This window comes from Salarias fasciatus, chromosome 5 (assembly GCF_902148845.1).
Source record: "Salarias fasciatus chromosome 5, fSalaFa1.1, whole genome shotgun sequence".
Classification (NCBI taxonomy): domain Eukaryota; kingdom Metazoa; phylum Chordata; class Actinopteri; order Blenniiformes; family Blenniidae; genus Salarias; species Salarias fasciatus.
In genome coordinates, this window is record NC_043749.1 from 1140094 (window position 1) to 1162506 (window position 22413).

The 22413-nt window shown below is 43.4% G+C and overlaps 1 gene segment (V, D, J or C); it reads right to left on the reverse strand.

The window, feature by feature from the left end:
- Positions 1-253: 253 nt before the first annotated feature.
- LOC115389296 (Ig kappa chain V-III region MOPC 63-like) overlaps positions 254-22413 on the reverse strand; it is a 55346-nt gene continuing 33186 nt past the window's right edge. Inside the window, 2 exon segments of the V gene segment in view lie at positions 254-742; positions 1800-1841. Coding sequence covers positions 414-742; positions 1800-1841 — 371 coding nt within the window.

Genomic DNA, 22413 nt, shown 5'->3' on the forward strand with positions numbered 1-22413 from the left:
CTTATCTATCTGAAGCTCAGTCACCATTTGCTCTGAATCTCCACTGTTGTTCACCTTTCTTTATGATAAATGAAGGACACAGCTTCGTCTGACTGACGTTTTCTTTTGAGTCTGTTTGATGTGAAAGCAATTCAGAAACAAGAGCTGGAATACTGAGAATATTTATCAAGTGACATTTCTGTTCCAAACAAGGTGTTATGATGATTTGATTGTGGAAAAAACCCATCCAAGACCAAAGAGTTGACATGAAAAGAGTGTTTATTTTGTCAAAGCTGAAAGAAAATCATGATGTAAGACGATGAATACTGATGAAGAGAGTTTGGTTTGATGACAGAAGAAAGTGAAAGAGAGTGAATGACAGAGGTGAGATGAATGTGAGAGTCAAAGCAGTGTGAGAGTCCCAGTGAGTCCGGTCAGGCCTGCGGACACTGGTCTCTCCTCAGTGTCTCTCTGAGGGGAGTCTGGGAGCCCTGGGTGGCCTCACAGGTCACAGAGCCCACCTTCCTCCACTGGTCTGCAGGGAGCCTCAGGGTGCTGCTCCAGCTGTAGAGGCCGTCCTTCTGCAGCACCCCGGGGCTCCTGCTCTCCTCCCAGCTGCTGCTGTTGCTGCTGCCATCCACCTCCCAGCTCAGACTCCAGCCTGAGGGGAAGCCCTTGTTGGCCAGGCACATGAGCGTGGCCTTCCCCTGCTGCAGCTCCTCTCTGGAGGGGGGCAGCACCGTCAGGGTGGGGCGCCTCTCACCTAGGAGACACCAATCAGTTTAGAGGACAGGGAGCAGCCAGCTGTCAGTCAAACAGCACACACCTGGACAGCTTCAGTGGGACACACATCATTTTGTCCTTCAACAAGTTGCTGCCAGATGCTTTTTCTGCTCCAGCAGTCACTCACTCACACATTGTTTCACTTCCCTTTAAGAAGCCTCTCATGCACATCAGCACAGAGAGAATCATCCAACAATTTGACCTGAAACACCTCAAACTACACCAGAAGTAACACAATTACATGTCTCAACTTTTACTGGCAAAGATTTGCATCAATGTTATCGGAAAGTTACACTTTATAACTTATGAGAGAAATCTTTGACAGCATGAGGTTCAAATCAAAGTAATGCTTTAAAAAATTTCGAGCAACATTTGGAAACAAAGTTCATAATGAGGTTCTATGTACAACAGCTTTTGATCATTTTCAAACATATTTATCACCAATATTTCTATTTAAAAATGAAATAACATGAATATTAAATGAGTAACAGAAACAGAATGTAGAAACACTGTAAAGCACCAAGAATAAATCCAGCTTTGATTAAGTGACAATCAATAAAATTAGAAGAATAAAGCCTGCACACTTTGCAACACAAACACATTTCAAACAGTGAACATGTAAACTAAAACTCAGTCCAAAGACAGACCAGTGCACCAAAACTGTCAATAAATACACAGGTCAGTCTAAAAACACATTCAATATGAGACTGGTAGAGTTAAAACAGTGTGTTACACAGCCATCAGTTTCCAGCTGAGCACATTTAAAGATTCACAATGTTTTTCTTGACTTGTGAGCTAATCCTGGTGACCTTTCAGTTCAGTGTAATTTTCAAATTAAAAACTTATATTGCTGATAAAAAATTAAAGTGAAGCAAAGCTGTGCTATACCACATGAAATCAATGGAGATCAAAACTTGATAACATTAATAATAATAATGAAGAAAAAACATCTTTCTCATCTCAAATTATTCATAACAAGTTTTAATGTCTGAATTTGTAATATTTATCAGTCAGTATTTAAAGTAAAATCAACTTACTTCCAAACTCCAGTCTGGTTCCTCCACCGAACGTGAGCCACAGTGATACAAACTCATTGAGCCGCTGTACAAAAACCTCTGACTGTAGAGAGACACCACTCTCTGACTGTGAAACAAACTCTGCAAAACTACTTTTACTTCTGATTCGAACTCAACCCAAATAACAATTCTTTGACTGACAATTTGTATTTTTATATGTGTATTTAAAAGAATTTTTAAAATTTCTTCTCTATTTTGCAAAAAATATTTCTTCATTCCTATAGAAATTTCAGAGCAACAAACACATGTAATGATTTTCAAAGTATATTTATAAAAGAGAGAACTACTCTCCTCAATATTTAGAATCAGAATAGTCTTTATTGTCATCGCAACAAGTTACTGAAGTTGCAGTTTACAACGAAACTGCTTGGGTTTTAAAGACGCCCAGTCAGCCAATTACGGCGCTCCGTCTTGAAAAAGAAACAGAGTTAAAGAAACTCAGACAGACATGGGGGGGTGGGGGTGGGGGGTGGGGGTTGGTGGTGGTAAATAAAACAAAAAAAGCCAACCTGTGCACAAACATAGCAAGACACGTGAGACAAGTTGCTATCAGAGTAACAGATCAGCGGTCGGAGCTCCATCATCAGCGCAACACGTCATCACCACTGGCCGTCGGCAGAAAAGTGTGGTGGAGACGTTGAGAGTGGGGGAGGGAATGTGTGTGGCATGTATGTGGCATTTCAATTCATTAGTCCATGTACGTGTGTGTGGTTTGGCCCGCCTCCCCTTTGTGCTCCGGCTCGGGTGGTGGTTGCCGGGACGGCCTTGAATGAAGCAGTCCAAAGGTGAACTTTGGTCGCAGCTGGGAGAGAGAAAGGGAAGATAGAGAAAGCAATCAATCTTGTCCTTGAATCTTCAGGGAGATGTTTAGTCTTCCAGGGGCGCCAAACACAATCAGAAGGTATCTTGTTTTTGCGTAAGGAGCCCTTTGACCTTCCTTTGCTCGGTTCTCCACATTTCAGACAGAAGCTGGTTTAACCCTCTCGGTGCTGGTAACATCCAATTTGCGTCTCAATCGTCCATAACCCCAAATTGTCCACCTTTCAAAAGAGTTCGCACAAACGGTCAGTCTCAGCTTCAAAGACCGTCATCCCTTGGACGTCTTTTGTGGTGGCCGTCTTCTTAATCCTCCAGAGGATCAGGTCGCAGCACCGGCCAATCAGCAGCAGACCAATCATCAGAAATCCAAAAATGTAATCATCCACAATGACCTTGTCCGACAGGGGTGCCAGGCATGTGACACCCCTCCACTTCTCCCGGGCGTCCATCACATACCCAGCATGCCGAGTCCCGTCCGGACAGGCAGGATCCCCCGCTCCTGTGTTCTTTGTTGAAGAAGTCATATCAATTGCGTAGAGAGACCAGCTGATCAGCTCCATGGTTGATATTTGGTTTGTTCAAGAAAACAAGTCAAGTGATTCCTCCAGTAAAACAGACGAGACAGAGAGCAGCAAGCAGAGACAAGAGGGAGGGAGAAGCAAGTAGGGAGCGATAGAAAAAGCGTTCGCCTCCTCCGAGAGCCAGCAAAAGACACCCATTAAAGTGTGCTTACATAGTGTGATGAGGGATTCACAGGGAAGCTCCTTAAAACTCAGATTTACTACCTCAAAAAGAGAAAACATTAGAAAAGAATCTGAATCAATACAAAGTTACAGTTAGAAATATATAACATTGCTTTGACTTCAACAAGTTTGAAAGATTCCCCCCAAAAATTTAATTGAAAATGTCCAATAAAATGTAGTTCTATGTTGTTTCACCATAATTTTTGTGAAGTGTTTTCAATCAAAAAACTGTCAAAAAAACATGATTTTTTTCACCTGCGAACGGGAAAAGAAGAAAACTTTTAATAATATTCTTTATTATTAAATAAGAATAATAACGAACCGAAGGGTCCATCATTCGTTCCATTTTTCCAAAAGCCCAGTGAAATAATGGTTGTGCATCGTAGAATGGTTCTTGTTTCAAGTAAAACATCTGAGAAGCAACAGATTGTCTTCTTTAATGCAAGTAAACATGATGAAAGCAGAGGTTTTGTTGATGATAATCTGTGACACTCATCGATGAAACTGATCCGCGTCCCTGTTGGAGTCAGTCACAGCATTTCCATAGAGAGCCACTTTGCATCAGCAGCACCATGCTCCAGTGCTCTGGGAGAGTTTATAGTCCTGACAGTTGAAGACTGGATGACTGACAGCTGTCCTTCAGGACAACAGAAGACAGAGAAATCCTCCTCATCACAAACATGAGTGCGATCTGCGTCCTCATCTGGACTCTCCTCTGCTGCTGCTTCACAGGTAAAGTCCAGAGAATCCAACTCCTCTCCTCTATGAACATCCGTCCCTCTGAAATGAAGCCCACAAAACCATGAGGCTGCTGTCTCTTTCTGTCTGTGTCTCCTCAGAGTCCAGAGGCCAGGTCACAGTGACTCAGTCTGCAGCAGTCAGCTCTGCTGTGGGACAAACCGTCACCATCATATGTAGGACCAGTCAGGATGTCAGCAGCAACTATTTACACTGGTACCAACAGAAAGACGGACAACCTCCTAAACTCCTTATTTACAACACCAACACTCCAGCATCAGATACTCCAGGTCGTTTCACAGGTGGTGGAGCAAAATCTGATTTCTTTCTGACCATCAATGGAGTTCAAGTTGAAGATTCTGCAGTTTATTACTGTCAGAGTGCTCATTCTATCAACAGTCAATATGTGTTCACACAGTGAAAAACCGTCGTACAAAAACCTCCCTCAGTCAGACTGAACAGAAACTGAACTGACTGCTGCTCTCTGATACACTTCACTGAACACACAGTCAGGCATGCACACAGTATATGGCAGGTTATTGTTCTTTTTTCAAAGAATTTTTGGATCAAGTTTCCCATTTCATGAAGCTGAATGACAAAAATAAAGTGCTCTCCCATTTAAAGGTGCAGATTTTGGAGAAAAGGAGGAGTGAGTTTCTTGACAATAGAAATGAAAACAAATCCAAGTCCACCGCTCCCTTCATCCTCAGCCCCAGGCTCCATCTCTGAAGTTCATGGATGCACCTCATCATGACAACAGGTGTAGAAACTTTGCAGCTGTCCGACATGGCAGATACTGCACTGTCTGCTGCTTGAGGGTAATTTAGCCTTAATAACGGCAGTCGTATTTCTCACTTTGAAAGTCATGTGATGAGTTTTAGGAGTATTGTAGCAAAGGTGACAATAAGTCTGTCATATAAACACCTGCTAAAGCCAAACACTTCTCAAACGCAACTCTCATCCTATGATTGCATTGATGACAACACTAGTACTCTTCCACCATCACTGATACATAAGGATGCAGCTTATTGCAACTTTTAAAAATACTGGGAGAAAACAACACACTTGATACAGTATATATGGTGTCATTTAGATTAAAAACATTTGTTCAATTGTCATTACTGTGGTGTGAGAATGTGGATGAGTAAAGTCACACAGTCAAAGACATGTAATGAAAATAAAGTGATGTAGGCCTACATTTGCTGCTGCTAATCAAATATTTTATGTCAACTTTGCAAGCTAAAATTTGCGATGTTATTGACATCATTACTGTCATAAGTAGCTCTGATCTGCCGGGTGAGGACGAGGAAGAGGAGGACAGCAGGCAGATGCAGAGGAAGAGGATGAGGAAGAGGAAGGTAGTAGGAGAGGAAGAGGAGGATAGCAAGCAGACGCAGAGGAAGACGCAAAGACTGGAGTGCCCAGTCTAGACCCTGACTCCTCCAGTGTATGCAGATGCTGCAGGTTCAAAGACTCAGTGCTGATCTGGTATACTGCCTTGCTTCTATTCTTCATGTATACATGAAGTCCCTTCCTAATTACCCACTTCCTGTAAAATAAGCTCCTTATTATGTCAATATTATAGCAGAGCTTATAGACTGACACTGGATGAAACAAATGCATATGGCAAAAAATGTCATTTTATTTTGGAAAATCGATGAAATGTTGAAATAAATGATCTCATTTTCGAAGTGAATTCATAGCCTGGACCTTGAACATTCTCATCAGGTGCTGCAGCGTTGTTTAATGATGAACCTAAGCATGATGTTTGATTCAACGTCATCACCGGGAGACCGTACTGCTGATACCAGACCTGTCCAGGGTCTGCTGGCTTGGTGCATATGCCAAAAATGCCAGGAGATGCCCTCTGGCATAGACAGTACTGCGACCACATCCCAAACAACTGTTCCTGTGTTCCCCCACATGGCGCTCTACATTTTGGAGGAAGGAGTTCTCAGAATGGCCCGGAGGATGTGGAGGACTTACTATATCCTGAGGAGACTGAGGAGAGCTACCAGTTCCACCACACAGCCTATAGACCAGGGGTCGGCCCGCTGAACCGTCCAATCTGGCCCGCGAGAGGATTCCAACACGCGCGCGCACAAACGCATGCATTACCCCGGGCCCTCGAGTCGACGCACGCACCCCTGTTGGAGTGCGATATCTGTCATTGTGTTGCAATAGACAATCTTCGAAGGATGTGTTGTTTAGTTGTGGTTTCCGGTTTGTCACGGAAAAATAAAGAGGAGTGGCACCTTGTCTGGTGAACATAGAGCGCAAGTGACTGCGCTGCACCGAGCTCACCGTGTGTTTTTATTCTCCAGTAAGTTTGAGCGTACTGTGAGTTTCCACCGGACGCGACGCGAATTTTTCGTGCGATGAGATGACATACAGTCACTGTAATGACGCGATTGTCGCTCAACCTTGAGCGGCGGGCGACGGACGCGGGCGACGGACGCGAGCGATGACGTGAGCGATGACGCGGCGAGTGGCCGGTGGCGAGCGTTTCCAGGGAAAAATCCACGCGCCCGTCGACTTGCCCTGCCACTCGCTGCCGCCCGCCACCCACCGCTCCATTGCTTGTCGCTTGAGTTGAAATTATTGAACCTTTCAAGCGAATTGGCGCCAGGACAGCCTATCAGCATGGAGTTCTTCACGGACGTGCTGACGTAGGGCAGCAGGGCTCCGACCACGCAGAACAGTTGGCATGATGCCAAGGCGAGCGGCGTGTGCGATCTCACTTGTTCACCGCTTCTGGTGGAAACCGGGCGTCAGCCTGAAGCAGCGCTGGAACCGGCCGTCCGGGCGCAGCTCCTGCAGAAGACGGTGGAACTCACCGAGCTCAGACCGCCTCCGGAGGGCAGCAGGCAGCCAGAAGCGATGCCGGCGCCTCGGCCGCAGCCGGAGCTGACTTCCCCATGTCAAATACAGAGCAGCCATGGTGGCAGGCGGAGAATCTCAATCTCAATCTTTATTTGTAAAAACACTTCTCATATTCATAAGAGTGCTGAATAGTAAAAACAGTCATAAAAACAAAAAAGAACAAAACCCGCACCATTGATCAGTATGCGCGTGCGCGCGCACACACACACACACACACACACACACACACACACACACACACACACACAGACAGCCGGGTGCACACAGGACTGTGGGACAAACATCAGAAAGATCCTGCCCACTGTGCAGGAGATGGTGATGAGGGAGAGACAGCAAGACCGATTTATTGCCTGCTGGGATGAGGAGGCTGTGATGTTCTGCAGGATGTTCTGTGTTGCATATGTGTACCAGCGTTACCCGTCCCGCAAATGAATTCACACACCAGCGATAAAAGTCGTGCATCTAGCGCGGCACGGTGTCATTTGTCGCGCGAATGCAATGGCGTTAAACGCAACCGGTGGACCCCCCCCCCCCGCCCCACTCTCCTGTCCGCGGATGGACGCGCGACGGAGACGCCTTAGCCCGCGATTGAAGTGCCCCCCAAAAAAGTGGCCCGCCGCCAAATGTAATTGCAGACCCCTGCTATAGACAGTTTGTTGTTTGGCAGTATGGAACATTTGGTCAAGGAAACAGAGTCGTGATACCAGGCTGAGTGTTTGGAAGTTTGGTGACTGATATCCAGACCCTCAAGGCCAGTTTAGATGTTCCAGTCAATTGTTGTATTATTACATTGCTTTCTACTTTTGGTGTGTTTGTTTAAAATTTCTAATGAATCAATGATATGTGTTTCAGACAGGGGTAGAAAGTAATGAATTACATTTACTCACGTTACTGTAATTGAGTACTTTTTATGAGTAGTTTGTAATTTTCTAAGTAGTTTTTGAAATATGTAATTTTTACTGTTACTCAATTACATTTTGACCCAAGGATTTTACTTCACTACATTTGAGCCCCCTCACGTTACTGAGTACAATTATGATAATGAAAAAAAAACACGCGCCCTTCCTCTTGTCTCATTTATAATCTGGATCTACACGTGGAAAGGTGGATGTTCTGAAGACTGGAGACGTTATTTGCACCGCCAGCCACTAAGGGGCAGTGTTGGCGCTGCTCACGACTGCTGAGCACCGCTCCGTGTCGGAGAGTAAATGGCACACGGAGAAGTCCGAAATCAAAGACAAGTTGGAGCCGTCAGCCTGGGTTGTCTCAGTGTTAGTGTGTGTCCAGAAAATGTAAGTCGCCCTGTTGCAGTGGATGTTGTTTGTTGTGTCCCTCTTGTTTGTGGCGAGGTTGCTTAAGCTAACTCTATGGCAGCTATGTATGATTAGCAATGATTGATAGAAGCTAACATCGACATTAAAGGGCAATTCCCGCTAGTTCAGGTTGATCTCTGTAAGTGGTCAGTGTGTTCATGGTGTGTCAGGCCTTGTTTATCTTTATGGAAATTATCTATACATACATGTGGTCTGGAAATATGGATAAGTGTGGTGAGTTGATAATGATTATTGTCTTTCTGTTTATTCTTAGAAAACACACAATACACCTGTACACTGCTTGTTGAGCATCATTAAAGCTCCGTAAATGGACATATCCTCTTAGTGTCTTTCTTTGGAGTAAGTCTTGGGGGAACTTAAGAGCGTTCTAACCGGCGTGCACTCTGCGATTGCAAATGAAAAAACCAGTCACAGTATTGAGCCTCCAGTACAGTAGACGTTGCAGTAAATTTGGAGATCATGGAGGAGAAAGGGTCCGAAGAAGCTACAACTTCTGGAGAGGAAAACCTCAAAAACCCTGGGCCAAACTTAGAAAACCTATCTGCGTTTGCGTAACTAAGTAACTTTTACTGAAATTACATTTTAAATGATGTACTTTTGTACTTTTACTCGAGTAAATTTTCAGATGGGTACTTTTACTTTGAGTAGGATTTAAGCAAAGTAAAGATACTTTTACTCAATTACAATTCTTTTTGTACTTTTTCCACCTCTGGTTTCAGAGCATTTTTACAAGACCACAAACTAAAAGTTCCATTTATCACTGTACATCGTAAAAATCTGTATTATTTATTGATGTGTACATACTAATGTGTGGCTCATATAACGATAAAATAGAATAAACATAATATCAGTAGAAGTAAGGAAAATATCTACAAACATTTGGAAATTGTGCACGGTGTTACATGATCACTAAGTGGAGAGTCAGTCTCAGTGATTACCTCCAGCGAGTTACCAGGTAATGTGCTTGGATGTAGCCTGAATTGAAAGCCGCCGGTTTACAAAGTCCATCTGCAGCAGCACTGCTGTTGCCCTGGAGGGTGACCAGATCCAAATTTTCCACATGTGGGACAGAGACTATATCTGAGTGGGACAATGTGGGACACCAAGATGTCATGGTCGTCTTCAGTAATTAATTCGAAAAAATTTACCGGTATTCTGCTCAAGTATATGATATTTCATTTTAATGCAGCTTTCCCAGGTTCATGTAAGATAACAACAAAACCTTCGCTCAACTCCAAACACCGACATTAAAGTGTTTGTTCTGAACAATAATGAACCACATATTCAAGCACAAGATGTGGCTCCTGAAGAAGGCTCCATTCACCTATAGGCTCAACAAATCAAATCCAACAACCTGAATAAAAAAATGCTGCAAGGAGCTCACCTCACTCATGCAGTTCAGAATAGCAGACTAATTAGACCGTTACCAAATGCATTTTAAATGATGTATTAACCTGTTATTTACTGTGCATCGCCACATTTTATGCCATTCTCTTTATGTTAATTGTCATTTATTTTTAGGGCGACAGTAGCTCAGTTGGTAGAGCAGATCGTCTTATAACCGGAAGGTTGGCGGTTCGATCCCCGCTCCCACAGGCGTAAAACTGTCGTTGTGTCCTTGGGCAAGACACTTCACCCACCTTGCCTCGTGTGAAAGTTGTGAGAGTGAATGGTTGGTGGTGGTCGGAGGGGCCGATGGCGCAGACTGGCAGCCTTGCTTCCGTCAGTCTGCCCCAGGGCAGCTCTGGCTACAGCAATAGCTTACCACCACCCAGTATGGTGTGAATGAATAATGCAATGTAAAGTGTCTTTGAGTGTCCTGAAAAGCGCTATATATCAAACCAATGCATTATTATTCAGAGGAACCCCTTGAAAACGAGATGGTGCCTCTCAAGGGGCTACTCCTCTATAAATAAAATGTTAAATAAATAAATAAACGTTGTGGTACTGAAGGCACAAAAAGATATAAAATACAAACAACACTATTAATATGTTTGTTCTGATCGAACAATACTGAAGCTCATATTCAAATTATATGAACTGTAGCTCACTGCCGCAGCATTCTGACCTGTATGAACGGTGCCTCATCGTGTTAGATGCTCGTTAGTTCAGCTGCTGTCACTTTATCTGTGTTTCAGTTGTTTGGGTTTCAGCAGGAACATATTTATGGAATGGGAGCTGCTCTTTTGAGCCACACGTTTTTTTGTGAGTCTCAGACTGTTTAGTGAATCTCGGACTGTTGGTGTCTCACATCATATTCACCTCCATGTGAAACGGAAAAACTGCTCTGACGAACATCATAGAAAACTTTGGTGCAGTCACCCTGCACTGTTCTTACCCAGGAGTAAATGGTGTCCCACTCTTTGCTGCATTTTCTTTTCTTCTTTTTTTTTTTTGTACGAGTCGTGTCTTTATCTTTTTACTCCATGTCTGCTGCTGCATGCCGGAGCGACACTGTTGTTTGTGGCGGGGCGGGTCGGGCAGCGGGCGCACACCTGCGTCTGGCTTGATTGACAGATCATTCCAGAGCCCACCCCGTCCCCTGAGGACGGCTCTGTCCCGACCACAGACACACAGCTGTTTAATCAGCGCCAGCCTCGGTGAGACTGCATTTCAAAAAAATCAAGTGCCGTTGTCAATAACAATCCGGGACATTATCTCAATTTGCGGGACGCATTAAAAGTATTTCAAATGCGGGACTGTCCCGCACAAAGCGGGACATCTGGTCACCCTATTGTCCTGCTGTTGCTCGGTGGCTGCACCCCCCTCCAGCCCTGCTGTGGCCCCGCTGTGGCCCGGTGACTGGCCCCCTCCAGCCCTGCTGTTGCCCTGCTGTGGCCTGGTGGCCCCCCCTCCAGCACTGGTGTGGCCCTGGTCCGAGCCCTGCATCTTTTCAGATGGAGCTCCTCCACTGTTGGAAAGCCGCCGGTGTTCACCTGGGTCTGCATCTTTCTCGGTCGTAGCTCCTCTTTTTACATTTTTGCTTCCCTTGGACTGTTTTTCTACCAGCTTTCACGACGGCCTGTGCACGAGCGTGTGGGCCTGTGCAGTATTGTGCACGAGTATGTGACCCACCACTCGCACCTCGTATGGGCGAAGGGGGACAGGGGGATTTGGGGTGGACGGGAGCAATGTTTTGATGGAGAAATTTTTTTCACTGTTCAGCTTGAGGATAGGGAGGAGAGATTTGATTAATTTGACAAGAAATGTATTGGAAAAAGTCACTTACTAAACCTTTAACCTCTATCCATAAAAGTCTGAGGACCTGTCCTACTGTTACCAGTGAGAAAGTTAAGTAGTCAGACTGAAAGTGATATTTTGTCCATTTGTGTGTTTAAGCAACTGCATGTACAGAGCAGTGGTGGATAACTTTGTAGAGTGGGTTAGACGCAATCACCTGAGGCTGAACGTCAACGGCACCAGAGAGATGGTCATTGACTTCAGAAAGAAGAGGATGCCTTCACAGCCACTGCACATTCTGGGAGAGGATGTGGATGAGGTGGAGGACTACCTCAAAATCAAGGTCAAAATCAGCATCAGACTGGGCTGGAAGTCCAACACCAATGCTGTGTACAACAAGGGGATGAGCAGACTACTTCCTGAGGAATCCTGAGATCCTTCAATGTGTGCAGCGAGATGTTGGAGATGTTCTACCAGTCTGTGGTGGCCAGTGCAGTTTCCTTCACTGTGGTTTGCTGAGGGAGCAGCATTGGAGCCGGTGACTTCAACAGACCCATCAATCTGATCAGGAAAGCTGGCTCTGTGATTGGCTGCAGACTGGACACTGCGGAGGCTGTGGTAGAGAGGAGAACACTGAACCAACTGTTACCCATCATGGATAACCCCCAAACAATCCTCTCCACCACACAGTGGACAGACAGCAGAGCTCCTTCTTAAACAGACTGTTACAGCTTTGCTGTCACAAGGACAGGTACAAAAAAGACATTCCTGCCACAGGCCATCACCCCATGCAATAACTCACACCTTGTTGATAGACCAAACACAGAACAATGTGCTGCAATTGTCTGTGGCGAGCCAGCCAGGAGTGGAGAAAGCTGAACAATTTTTTTCTGTTTTTTTCATCCGGGGGTATTTTTATATTTATTGTGGAAACATGGACATATTCGACAAACATGACATGAAGATTTCAAATGCAGTTTTGAAAAAGGAAGGGACCAAAACAAAGACAGATGATGAGACTATCAAATTTTTAAAACAGTACAGCTCAATTTCAAACTTTGAATATGGCTGTCTCTCTCTTGCTATTACTGTTAATTCAGGAAGCAATCAAAAAATCGGGGTTATTTACGCCCCCGGGGTTACTTTCGCCCCTGATTGACCAGTGATCTCTCGTGAATTACATCTCTTCTCCGCCGTTAGCGCCACCAGCGTGCTAACTAGCTTAGCGTGCTAACTAGCTTGGTCCGCCGGGACTGCTATGGCATCCTCCCCTCTGTCTTCTTTTCTTTCCTGCTCAGTGTGCCGTATGTTGAGTCAGAACCCTGCCTCCCTTGACGATAGGGGTATTTGCGTAAAGTGCAGTGTATTGACAGCGCTGGAGGCCAGGGTAACCGAGTTAGAGGAGCGGCTGCGCAGATGTGAGGGGCAGGGCAGCACTAGCTACAGCAAGGTAGCGGCAGGGCTCGCAGCCCGCTCCTGCACTGAGAGGAGTGTTAGCAAGCCTAGCCCCGCAGCATGTCCCAAGCAGCCGGGGCAAGACCAGGACCGGTTTGTGACAGTCCGGAGGAAGGCTAGTGCTAAGCACCGCCACGTAGCACTCCAAGAACAGCTTCACATCTGCAATAGGTTCTCTCCCCTCAGTGACGACACACCGGCTGAACTGGACACGCTGGTGATTGGCAGCTCTACAGTTAGAGACGTGAAGCTGCCAGTGGTGAAGGTTAGGTGTTACCCAGGGGCCAGAGTGGGTGACATCGAGGGGAACCTTAGGCTTTTAAAACAGGAAGGTAGGAGATTCCGTCGAGTCGTGATTCACACAGGCGGTAATGATGCCCGGCGGAGACAATCAGAGGTGCTCAAATTACAAGTAGCCTCGATGTGTGAATTGGCTAAGTCGATGTCTGATGCTGTAATATTCTCTGGTCCCCTGCCCAATTTGGTCAATGATGAAATGTATAGCCGACTTTCATCATTCAATCGCTGGTTGTCTAGATGGAGTGAGGAAAACGGAGTTATTTTTCTAAACAACTGGTGCACCTTCTGGGGAAAGCCTGGGCTCATCCGCAGGGACGGCATCCACCCAACTTTGGATGGTGCAGCCCTTCTAGCTCACAATATGGCTGATCGGCTTTGTACCCTAAATTGACAATCCAGCTATGAGCCCCGGGCGCAGAGCAGTCGTGTAGAACGCTCCTCTGTTGATCTTGTTGATCCCGTCACTAATCCTGCTCCCGGATTTTTACAAGTCAAGCATGGAGGTTTACCAAGGCAAACAGAGACTGTGTCTGTCCATAGTGCTCAAAGCATTAGAAAAAAGTCAATGGGTAAAAAGCTTAACACTTGTACGAGACAGAATAACTCTTCCAGTAGGAAATACATAAAATGTGGTCTACTAAACATTAGAGCAATCTCCACTAAATCTCTGTTAGTTAATGACCTTATCGGTGACAATAACATTGATCTCCTTGCTCTAACAGAAACTTGGCTTCAGCAAGATGATTATGTGAGGCTCAATGAATGTACCCCTCCAACCTATGTTAATTTCCAAACAGCTAGATCAACAGGTCGAGGTGGAGGTGTGGCAGTGATATCGCACTCCAGTCTTCTTCTTAAACCCAAAACTAATGTTAAATTCAACTCTTTTGAAAGCTTAATACTAACGCTTACTTGTCCAAATTGGAAGAATCAAAAGGCTGTGCTATTAATTATTGTGTATCAACCTCCTGGTCCTTACTCTGACTTTTTAACTGAGTTCTCAGAGTTTTTAAGCAATATAGTATTGACTCATAACAAGATCCTTATAATAGGTGACTTTAATATCCATGTGGATGATTCTGGTGACAGTTTGAGTAATGCATTTATTGCATTATTAGATAGTATCGGTTTCACTCAAAATGTTGATGAATCTACTCATAGTCACAAGCACACCCTGGATCTAGTTTTAACATATGGGATAGAGGTCAGTGACCTAAATGTTCTCCCTCAGAACCCCATACTCTCAGACCATTTTTTAATTACTTTTCAGGTTTTGATTGAAGACTACTCTGCTCAAAAAGATAAAATTCAGCTGATACGGACATTATCTGAAAAATCTGTGGCTCGGTACAAAGAATTGATCCAGCCTGCTTTTGCTGCATTATCTTGTGAACTCACAGAAATGAGCTTATTGACCAGTGGTGATTATAGTGATCAGTTTGTTCACAGTGCTATGCACTTACTAAAATCTGCCCTTGACGTAGTGGCTCCATTGCAGCTGAAAACCAATCGACCCAGGCGCGTTGCTCCATGGTTTAATTCTGAAACCCGTGCTCTCAAACAAAAAACTCGGCAATTAGAAAGACTGTGGCGTAAATCTAAATCGGAACAATCTCTGAAGGCTTGGAAATGTAGCTTGCTAAGCTATAAACAAACTCTTTTTAAAGCCAAGACATTATATTACTCTTGTTTACTGGAAATAAACAAAAATAACCCTCGGTTTCTGTTCAACACTGTAGCCAGACTGACAAACAGTCATACTGCAGTGGAACCAATAATCCCAGAATCTTTAAACTGCCATGACTTTCTTAAATTCTTTAATGATAAAATCATAACCATCAGAGGTAAAATCAATGAAGCACTTTCCTCAGATCAAGCTCAGGGAAACCAGCCACTGCCGCCACCTGAAATACCTGAAATACTAGATAGTTTCTCACCAGTAAATGGGCCTGAGATTACTTCGATTGTAATGTCTTCTAAAACTTCGACCTGTCTCCTAGATCCAATTCCAACTAAGCTTTTCAAAGATATTCTTCCAGTTATTTTAAATACGATCTTAACTATAATAAATACATCTCTAGAAATTGGCTATGTGCCACAGTCATTTAAATTCGCAGTAATCAAACCACTGCTGAAAAAACCTAATCTTGATCCTGATATTCTAGTCAACTACAGATCAATATCAAATCTGCCTTTTATTTCAAAAGTCCTGGAAAAAGTCGTGGTTAAACAGCTTTGCCACCACCTACAGGACAATAGTTTATTTGAGAAATTTCAGTCAGGATATAGAGCTTATCACAGCACTGAAACTGCGTTAGTTAAAGTCACTAATGACTTGCTATTGGCGGCTGACGCAGGTCTAGTCTCAATCCTGGTTCTCTTAGACCTTAGTGCAGCTTTTATACAATTGACCACAATATTCTCTTGCAGAGGTTAGAATGTGAGGTTGGCATCAGAGGAAAAGCCTTCTGCTGGTTCAAATCCTATTTATCTAACAGGTACCAATTTGTTCACGTTAACCAACAGTCCTCACCGTGCTCCCAGGTCAGTTATGGGGTTCCTCAAGGGTCTGTGCTCGGGCCAATTTTATTTCTGTTATATATGCTTCCTTTAGGGAACATAATTAGAAGCCACGATATCAATTTTCATTGTTATGCAGATGACACACAATTGTATTTATCTATGAAACCTGATCAAACTAATCAAATAGACAGACTCAGTGACTGTATCAGAGAAATTAAATCCTGGATGACTACGAACTATCTCCGTCTTAATCCTGGTAAAACAGAGGTCATTATACTAGGCCCCCATAAACTGAGAGAGTGTCTATCTGAACAGATTATCACCTTAGATAACGTCAGTGTATCCTCCTCCTCTACTGTCAGGAACCTCGGGGTCTTATTTGATCAGGATATCTCCTTTAAAGCACACATCAACCTGGCTTGTAAAACAGCATATTTCCACTTGTGCAACATAGCTAAAATAAGAAACATTCTACCTAGAAGCGATGCAGAAAAACTCATCCATGCATTTGTTTCCACTAGACTGGACTACTGCAACTCCCTTCTTGCAGCCTGCCCAAAAAGTGCGTTAAAAAACTTTCAGTTGGTTCAAAATGCGGCCGCCAGATTATTAACCGGAACTAGAAGACGTGAACACATTACTCCCATTCTAAAATCTCTTCACTGGCTTCCTGTCGAGTTTAGAGTTAGATTTAAAATCCTTCTCCTCACTTACAAAATCCTAAATGGGATGGCTCCGACCTATCTCCAAGATGCTTTAACGCCTTATCAACCAATCAGAGCACTCCGCTCTCAAAATGCAGGGTTACTGGTGACTCCTAGAGTCTCTAAATGGACATTAGGTGGAAAAGCCTTTAGCTATCAGTCACCATTTTTATGGAACCAGCTTCCAAGTGGTGTCAAAGAGGCAGACACAGTCTCCACATTTAAGGTTAGGCTCAATACGTTTCTCTTTGATGCAGTCTATGATCAGGTCAGCTCGGGATTCTAAACTAAACTAAACTTAACTAAACTTAACCAAACTAAACTAAACTAAACTAAACTAAACTAAACTAAACTAAACTAAATTAAACTAAACCAAACTAAACCAAACTAAATTAAACTAAACTAAACTATCTAAACTATACTAACTAAATACTAGTTTAAATACTAAACTATTCACAAAGCTGCCCCAGGAGCTAGAATGCTGTGGGAAATACGGTGCACTGAGCCCTATCCTCTAATGTCTGAATGTTATTCCCTTTCGTCCATTCATTGCTTTTCACCTGCTGTCCCCCCCTTCGAGGGGGAGTCTTCTCCAGTTTCAGTTGCTGACTCCACTATCACGAGGGCCTACGAACAAGCTCCGTCCGGACCGGGAGGACACTCCTGTCGGTCCTGCCCGCGGACAGGCTTCAGTTCTACTTCTGGGATCCGTAGTTCCTGTGCTGGACTGTCCAACGGACTATCCTCAACATAGTCCTAGGCTTTACTTTTTATGGTCTCATGCTAGCTGTTGCCAAAGTTGTCTGTCCCTGGGAGAGGGATCCCTCCATACTGTGGTTCTCCCCAAGATTTCTTCTTTTCCCACTGGGTTTTTGGAGTTTTTTTCTTGGCGGATGTGAGGGTCCAAGGCGGTGGTTGCTTCGTTTTGTCTCGTTACTGTGAATTTGACATATTAATATTATGCTTATTCACTGTTTTTATTTTTACCAATCAATGTAATATCTTGAAGCCCTCTGAGGCAACTGTTTTGTGATACTGGGCTATACAAAAATAAATTGATTGATTGATTGATTGAATATATTGATGAACCGCATTCTGCTTTCCACCGTTCAGTCGTGATTGGATATAATTCAGGCACGGCGTTGGGAGCACTACGCCCATGTTTACCATACACATGCATGTGTGACGATGGTGAAGTTTCATATGAAATTTTGGACTTGGCTATAGCCTGTGCGAAAGAGGTAGGGAAGCTAAAGACAGAAACCTGCATGGCAAAACTGCAAAGAGTAACAAAATTGACAGGTCAAGATTTTGCAGTTGTCCTAATGGGGTGATGTCACTGCTTGGTCAGACCGTCACCAAGCCCCACTCTGCTGCCACCGAGGAGAAGTGTTCTTTAGAGTATAATAAGAATGAGTCTCCGCCTGCTGTCACAGCCAGTCCGCACACTCCATCCCTGGGCTCTGCTCTCACCTTTGATCACTCGGTTGATCCTGCTGCTTGGGCCACAGCCCAACATCCAGCTCAATCCCACAAGCCAACATACCTCAAGAACCTCCTTGCCAGGTTATCGCACATGCCAAGCTCAATCCATCAGAAGTTCAGTGTTATGTGGTTGAGCATATCATCAAGAATGATGATGGCGCAATTCACTCCACACAGCATCTTCAAGCTTTCTTTCGAGGATCACCCAGAGCTCAAATCAATTCAGACTATGACACATGACAGTCTGGAGTTGAGCTGCTATTGAGAGATCCTGCAGTGTCTGACCTCCAACGTTCACGCAAGATCTTTGACAGCTTGCCACTGTAGAATAATTTTATAATATTCTTTACATCATGCTTATTATATTATGTTATTTACTATTGTTCATATAATGCATGTCTCTGTTAGTTATAGTAGGCTAGTAGACACAGGCGTAGAAAAGACATGTATCCTTTTTCTGTTCGCCAGCCTGTCATATTTTATTTTTACGGCAGCCTCTTGGCAGCTGGACAGTTTGTTTTTTTCTAAAGTTAAGACTACAGGTCAATTGTCTCTCTGTCTCCCTCTGGTGTAAATGAGGCTTATTGGACAAGAAATGTAACACCATGATTTGTTGCACAACACCTGGCATTTGGGAAGACTTGAAGGAGACTTGATGGAGGCTGAGTGGGCCTCCTAAGGGGTCACGGACAGTGACCTTTGTAGGGAGGGGGGAACAATTGTGTCTTGAAGGAGACTCAACGAATGTTTGAACAATTGTGTCTTGAAGGAGAACTAATTAAGCAGCAACGAACCCCCAAGAAATAGTATAAATAGATGGAGCGGAGAGCGCTCCGCGCGTCAGTTCTTTTGGTCAACCTGGCTGCCAGGAGGGTTTTTTGGGAATAAAGTCCTCCTTTTGCATTCTGACTCTGGCTCTGCCTGATTTTTCTGAGGAGAACTACGATGGAAGACTTCAAGAACCAAGAATGGATATACTTGAGGATTTTACGTTTTTTCTGGAATATATGTTTGTGGGGTTTTTTGCACCGTGACTGGCCTAGGATACTTTTTAAAATAAAATTCCACGACATATTATTGGCGAGCCAGCCAGGAGGAGTAACCGGAGATTGATTTTTATCTGTGGAGGAGGACTGATTCAGCACACTGTGGCCACAACAATTGGATTAAGGTAAGCAGATTAATTTATTCTGCGTCTAAATTTTTTGTGTGTCAGGTCTCTGCCCAGGTGTAATCTAAAACCGGATTAAATTAATCCAAAAGAACCTAGTTAAAGTTAAAAAGTGATTTTTAAAGATAAAAAAGAAAATTTGATTTAAAAGAAATTCAGAGGGGGAGTTCGGAGCCAGAATGCAAAAAACGACCAAATTGCATAAGAATAACGACCATGGTGCAGAAAGAGTCTGCTTGCTAAGGGTAAAAAGGGGCCGCTTGCATGCGTGGACTGTCTTCAGGCTGCTCTGTGTCTTAACTTCTGAGGGGGAAGTGACACCGTGGCTAGAGAAGGGTCGGCTAAGTATAAGAGTGGGAGCCGCTTGAGGATAATTCTCCTAAGAGAGGAGTAGGCGCCAGTGTGGAGATGCGGATACCGCTAAGGGTTTGTTAGACAGGAACAACTGTAAATCAATACTTTAGATAATGTTCTAAATTTTACATGGAGTAAAATGCATGCAAATTTGTTTGTTTGAATATTAAATACAAAACGCTATGTTTAACATACATTATTTACCCAATTAAATTAAAGAAAAGTTTAGATAAGTACTTTAAATTTTTAGTGATCTTTATTAAAACAAAAAAGAGAATTTTGCAGTTAAGTAAGGGTTTACTTGGAAATAATTAAGGTAACAATTACTCATAATTTTTATGTCTAAATGGTTGCCAAGGTTGTTCTAAGTAAATAGCGCTCTATACTTTCTGGATGTGAGTGTGTTGTTTCTGTGTAATTTAACCTTAGGGCTGAATGGGTAATCTCTGCCATAAATAACCTCTCAGGAGAGGAGAAAGTGTACACAAGAGACTCCAGGAGAGGGTCGAGTACGGATGGATCTGTCCCAACTGCGGTTACCGCCAAAGGTCAATTTGTCGGCTCAGCTGTGAGCTGGACCGTCAAAGCGAATTTTGGGGCTGAAAGGGTGGTTGTAAAACAAAAAGCCTTCTGACGCGGAGGAGGTAATTGTGTCTATGTCTAAGAGAGTGTATAAAAAAAGAGCAAGTGAGTGTTAGAAAGATGCGAGGAAAGGAGAAGGGGTGACTGTGCGTATGAGACTGTCTGTGAGAGTTTGAAGGAGAGCAGATGGTGAAATGAGCAGAAATTTTGGCCAAAAAAAGTACATATGTAAATAAAATGCGCATGTAATCATAGGGTATTTTAGCAAAATGATATAAATAGTGTAAATAGACAGAAAAGGAAGACTGACTAAATTGAGAAGGTGGAAAAGTTACAGCAGGTTTGCCTTCAAATGAGACGATTAAAGAGTATTTTATTTAAATACTGCAGCTTATGTGACGTTACAGTTTTTATTATGAACGGGTATGGATAATTATAGAAAGGAAATTGTATTTGGGATGATGGCAGAAAATAATGGATCGAATTTAGAACCCTATAGTACAGGGCTGCGTAAAAGAGTACGCTGAGAATAGAGTCAACCTGGGGGAGTGACTGCTAGTGAGTAGAGGCAGCAGTGATAAGGAGTATTTATTACTCTCTTGAGAACATAGGAGAGATATTGAGATGCATGAAATAACTTATTGTTGGATAGACTGTAGATATAAAAACGAAAACTAAAGTTGAATTGTGGCAAAATCGGCAGGAAATCATTCAGAAACTGTGGCATTTGACCAGATGTGTTATTCTAACAAGTACAGGGGGAATTCCCCGATGTGCTCTGGACATGGGGATCAGGAGCTGCTGGAATGCAGGGGGGTTGGATGCGTTATCTTCGCAGCTGAAGTGAAGCACCATCAAGACGGGCCACTTTGCTGCTAAGTAATCTATTACGGCACGGATTGGCAGTAAAATCCACGGCTGGATGGTCCGGTCGTTTCACAGAAAGGAAGGTGAGAGTTAGGTAAATCTGCCCAAATGGTGAGAAAGCTGCAAGGTGACGGGAGCAAAGAGTTAAGGCCTATTCATACTCCACAAGAACAAGAACAAAGTTCGGCAAGGGAGGCGGTGCGAGAACAAAATGACGTCATTTTGTTCTCGCACCGCCTCCTTGCCGAACAAATTTAGGCAGCCTCGCGCCCTCCTCGTGTAAGAACTTTGTTCGGCTGGGTGATCGAGAAGTCTTCTCTGATTGGTCAGATTGTCCTGCTTCACCTCGACACTCCCACTTCTTGTCACAGCGGAGCTGACTGAAGAGACGGTATTGAACGGAGCAGAAAGCTCCAAGTTTTTCAACAATCCCTCATAAAGTCAGCTGAATTCGTCTTTAGAATATTTTAAGTGTCCAGGTACATGATTACATTACTTGTTATCTTTCTGTTTAACAAAATGTTACCACTGTTCAACGGAGAACAAAATTGAAAATTATTCTGGACTATGACTGAAGTGAATACATTTCCAAAAGATGGATTTCACCACTCTGACAATCTTCAACCAGAAAGGCTTTATTATATATTGCCAATTAAGATACTACAAACACATTTCCCGAAAAAAATAAATAAATGCAACTTGCATAGTCCTCAAATCTCTCGCAAAAAATTTAACCAGAATTTAAAAAATGATATATTTCTGAATGAAACGTTTTTAAAAGACATGGCAGAAATTATTCACATGATTGCTGTATTTTTTTTTTGTTTATTTTCATTTAAAAGATAACAAAAAATATACATAAAAGAAAGTAATACAAGAATGAATGAAAAAGGAGCAGAAAGAAGAATAACTTGTAATGTCTGGCCCTTCTTTCATCTTATCATATTTTCCCAATATTTACAAACACCGTCATCTTTTTCACCTGATTTTACACTAGTTACATTTATTTAAAATATTTTTGTTGGATTCTTGATTTTAAAATGAATTACTAACAGACCCTATAATTCCCTCCTGCAGGCTCCAGTCCTGGAGGAGTCTGGAAAACTCCAGAAAGTCATTTCTTGAGATGATCACAGTCCCGACGGTTTCTCTCTGGTCCTGGAGGTTGCTGGTTCCTCCACCCTCTGGTTCCTACCCCTTGTACACTGCCACGAAGCAGGAGCAGCAGTGCAGGTGGAGTTGGTGGATGTATCTCATGGGTGATGCATCAGCTGCATCTGTACAGATCATGATAAAAATCATTTTCAATGCCTTGCCTGTTGAAGAGCTTTTTCTTCAGTGTGCCACTGGATCTAGAGACGGATCAATAAAACACAAGGCGTCAATGCGTCAATACCTGATGATTTGATGGTCAAAGCAGGAGCAAAAGATCATGTA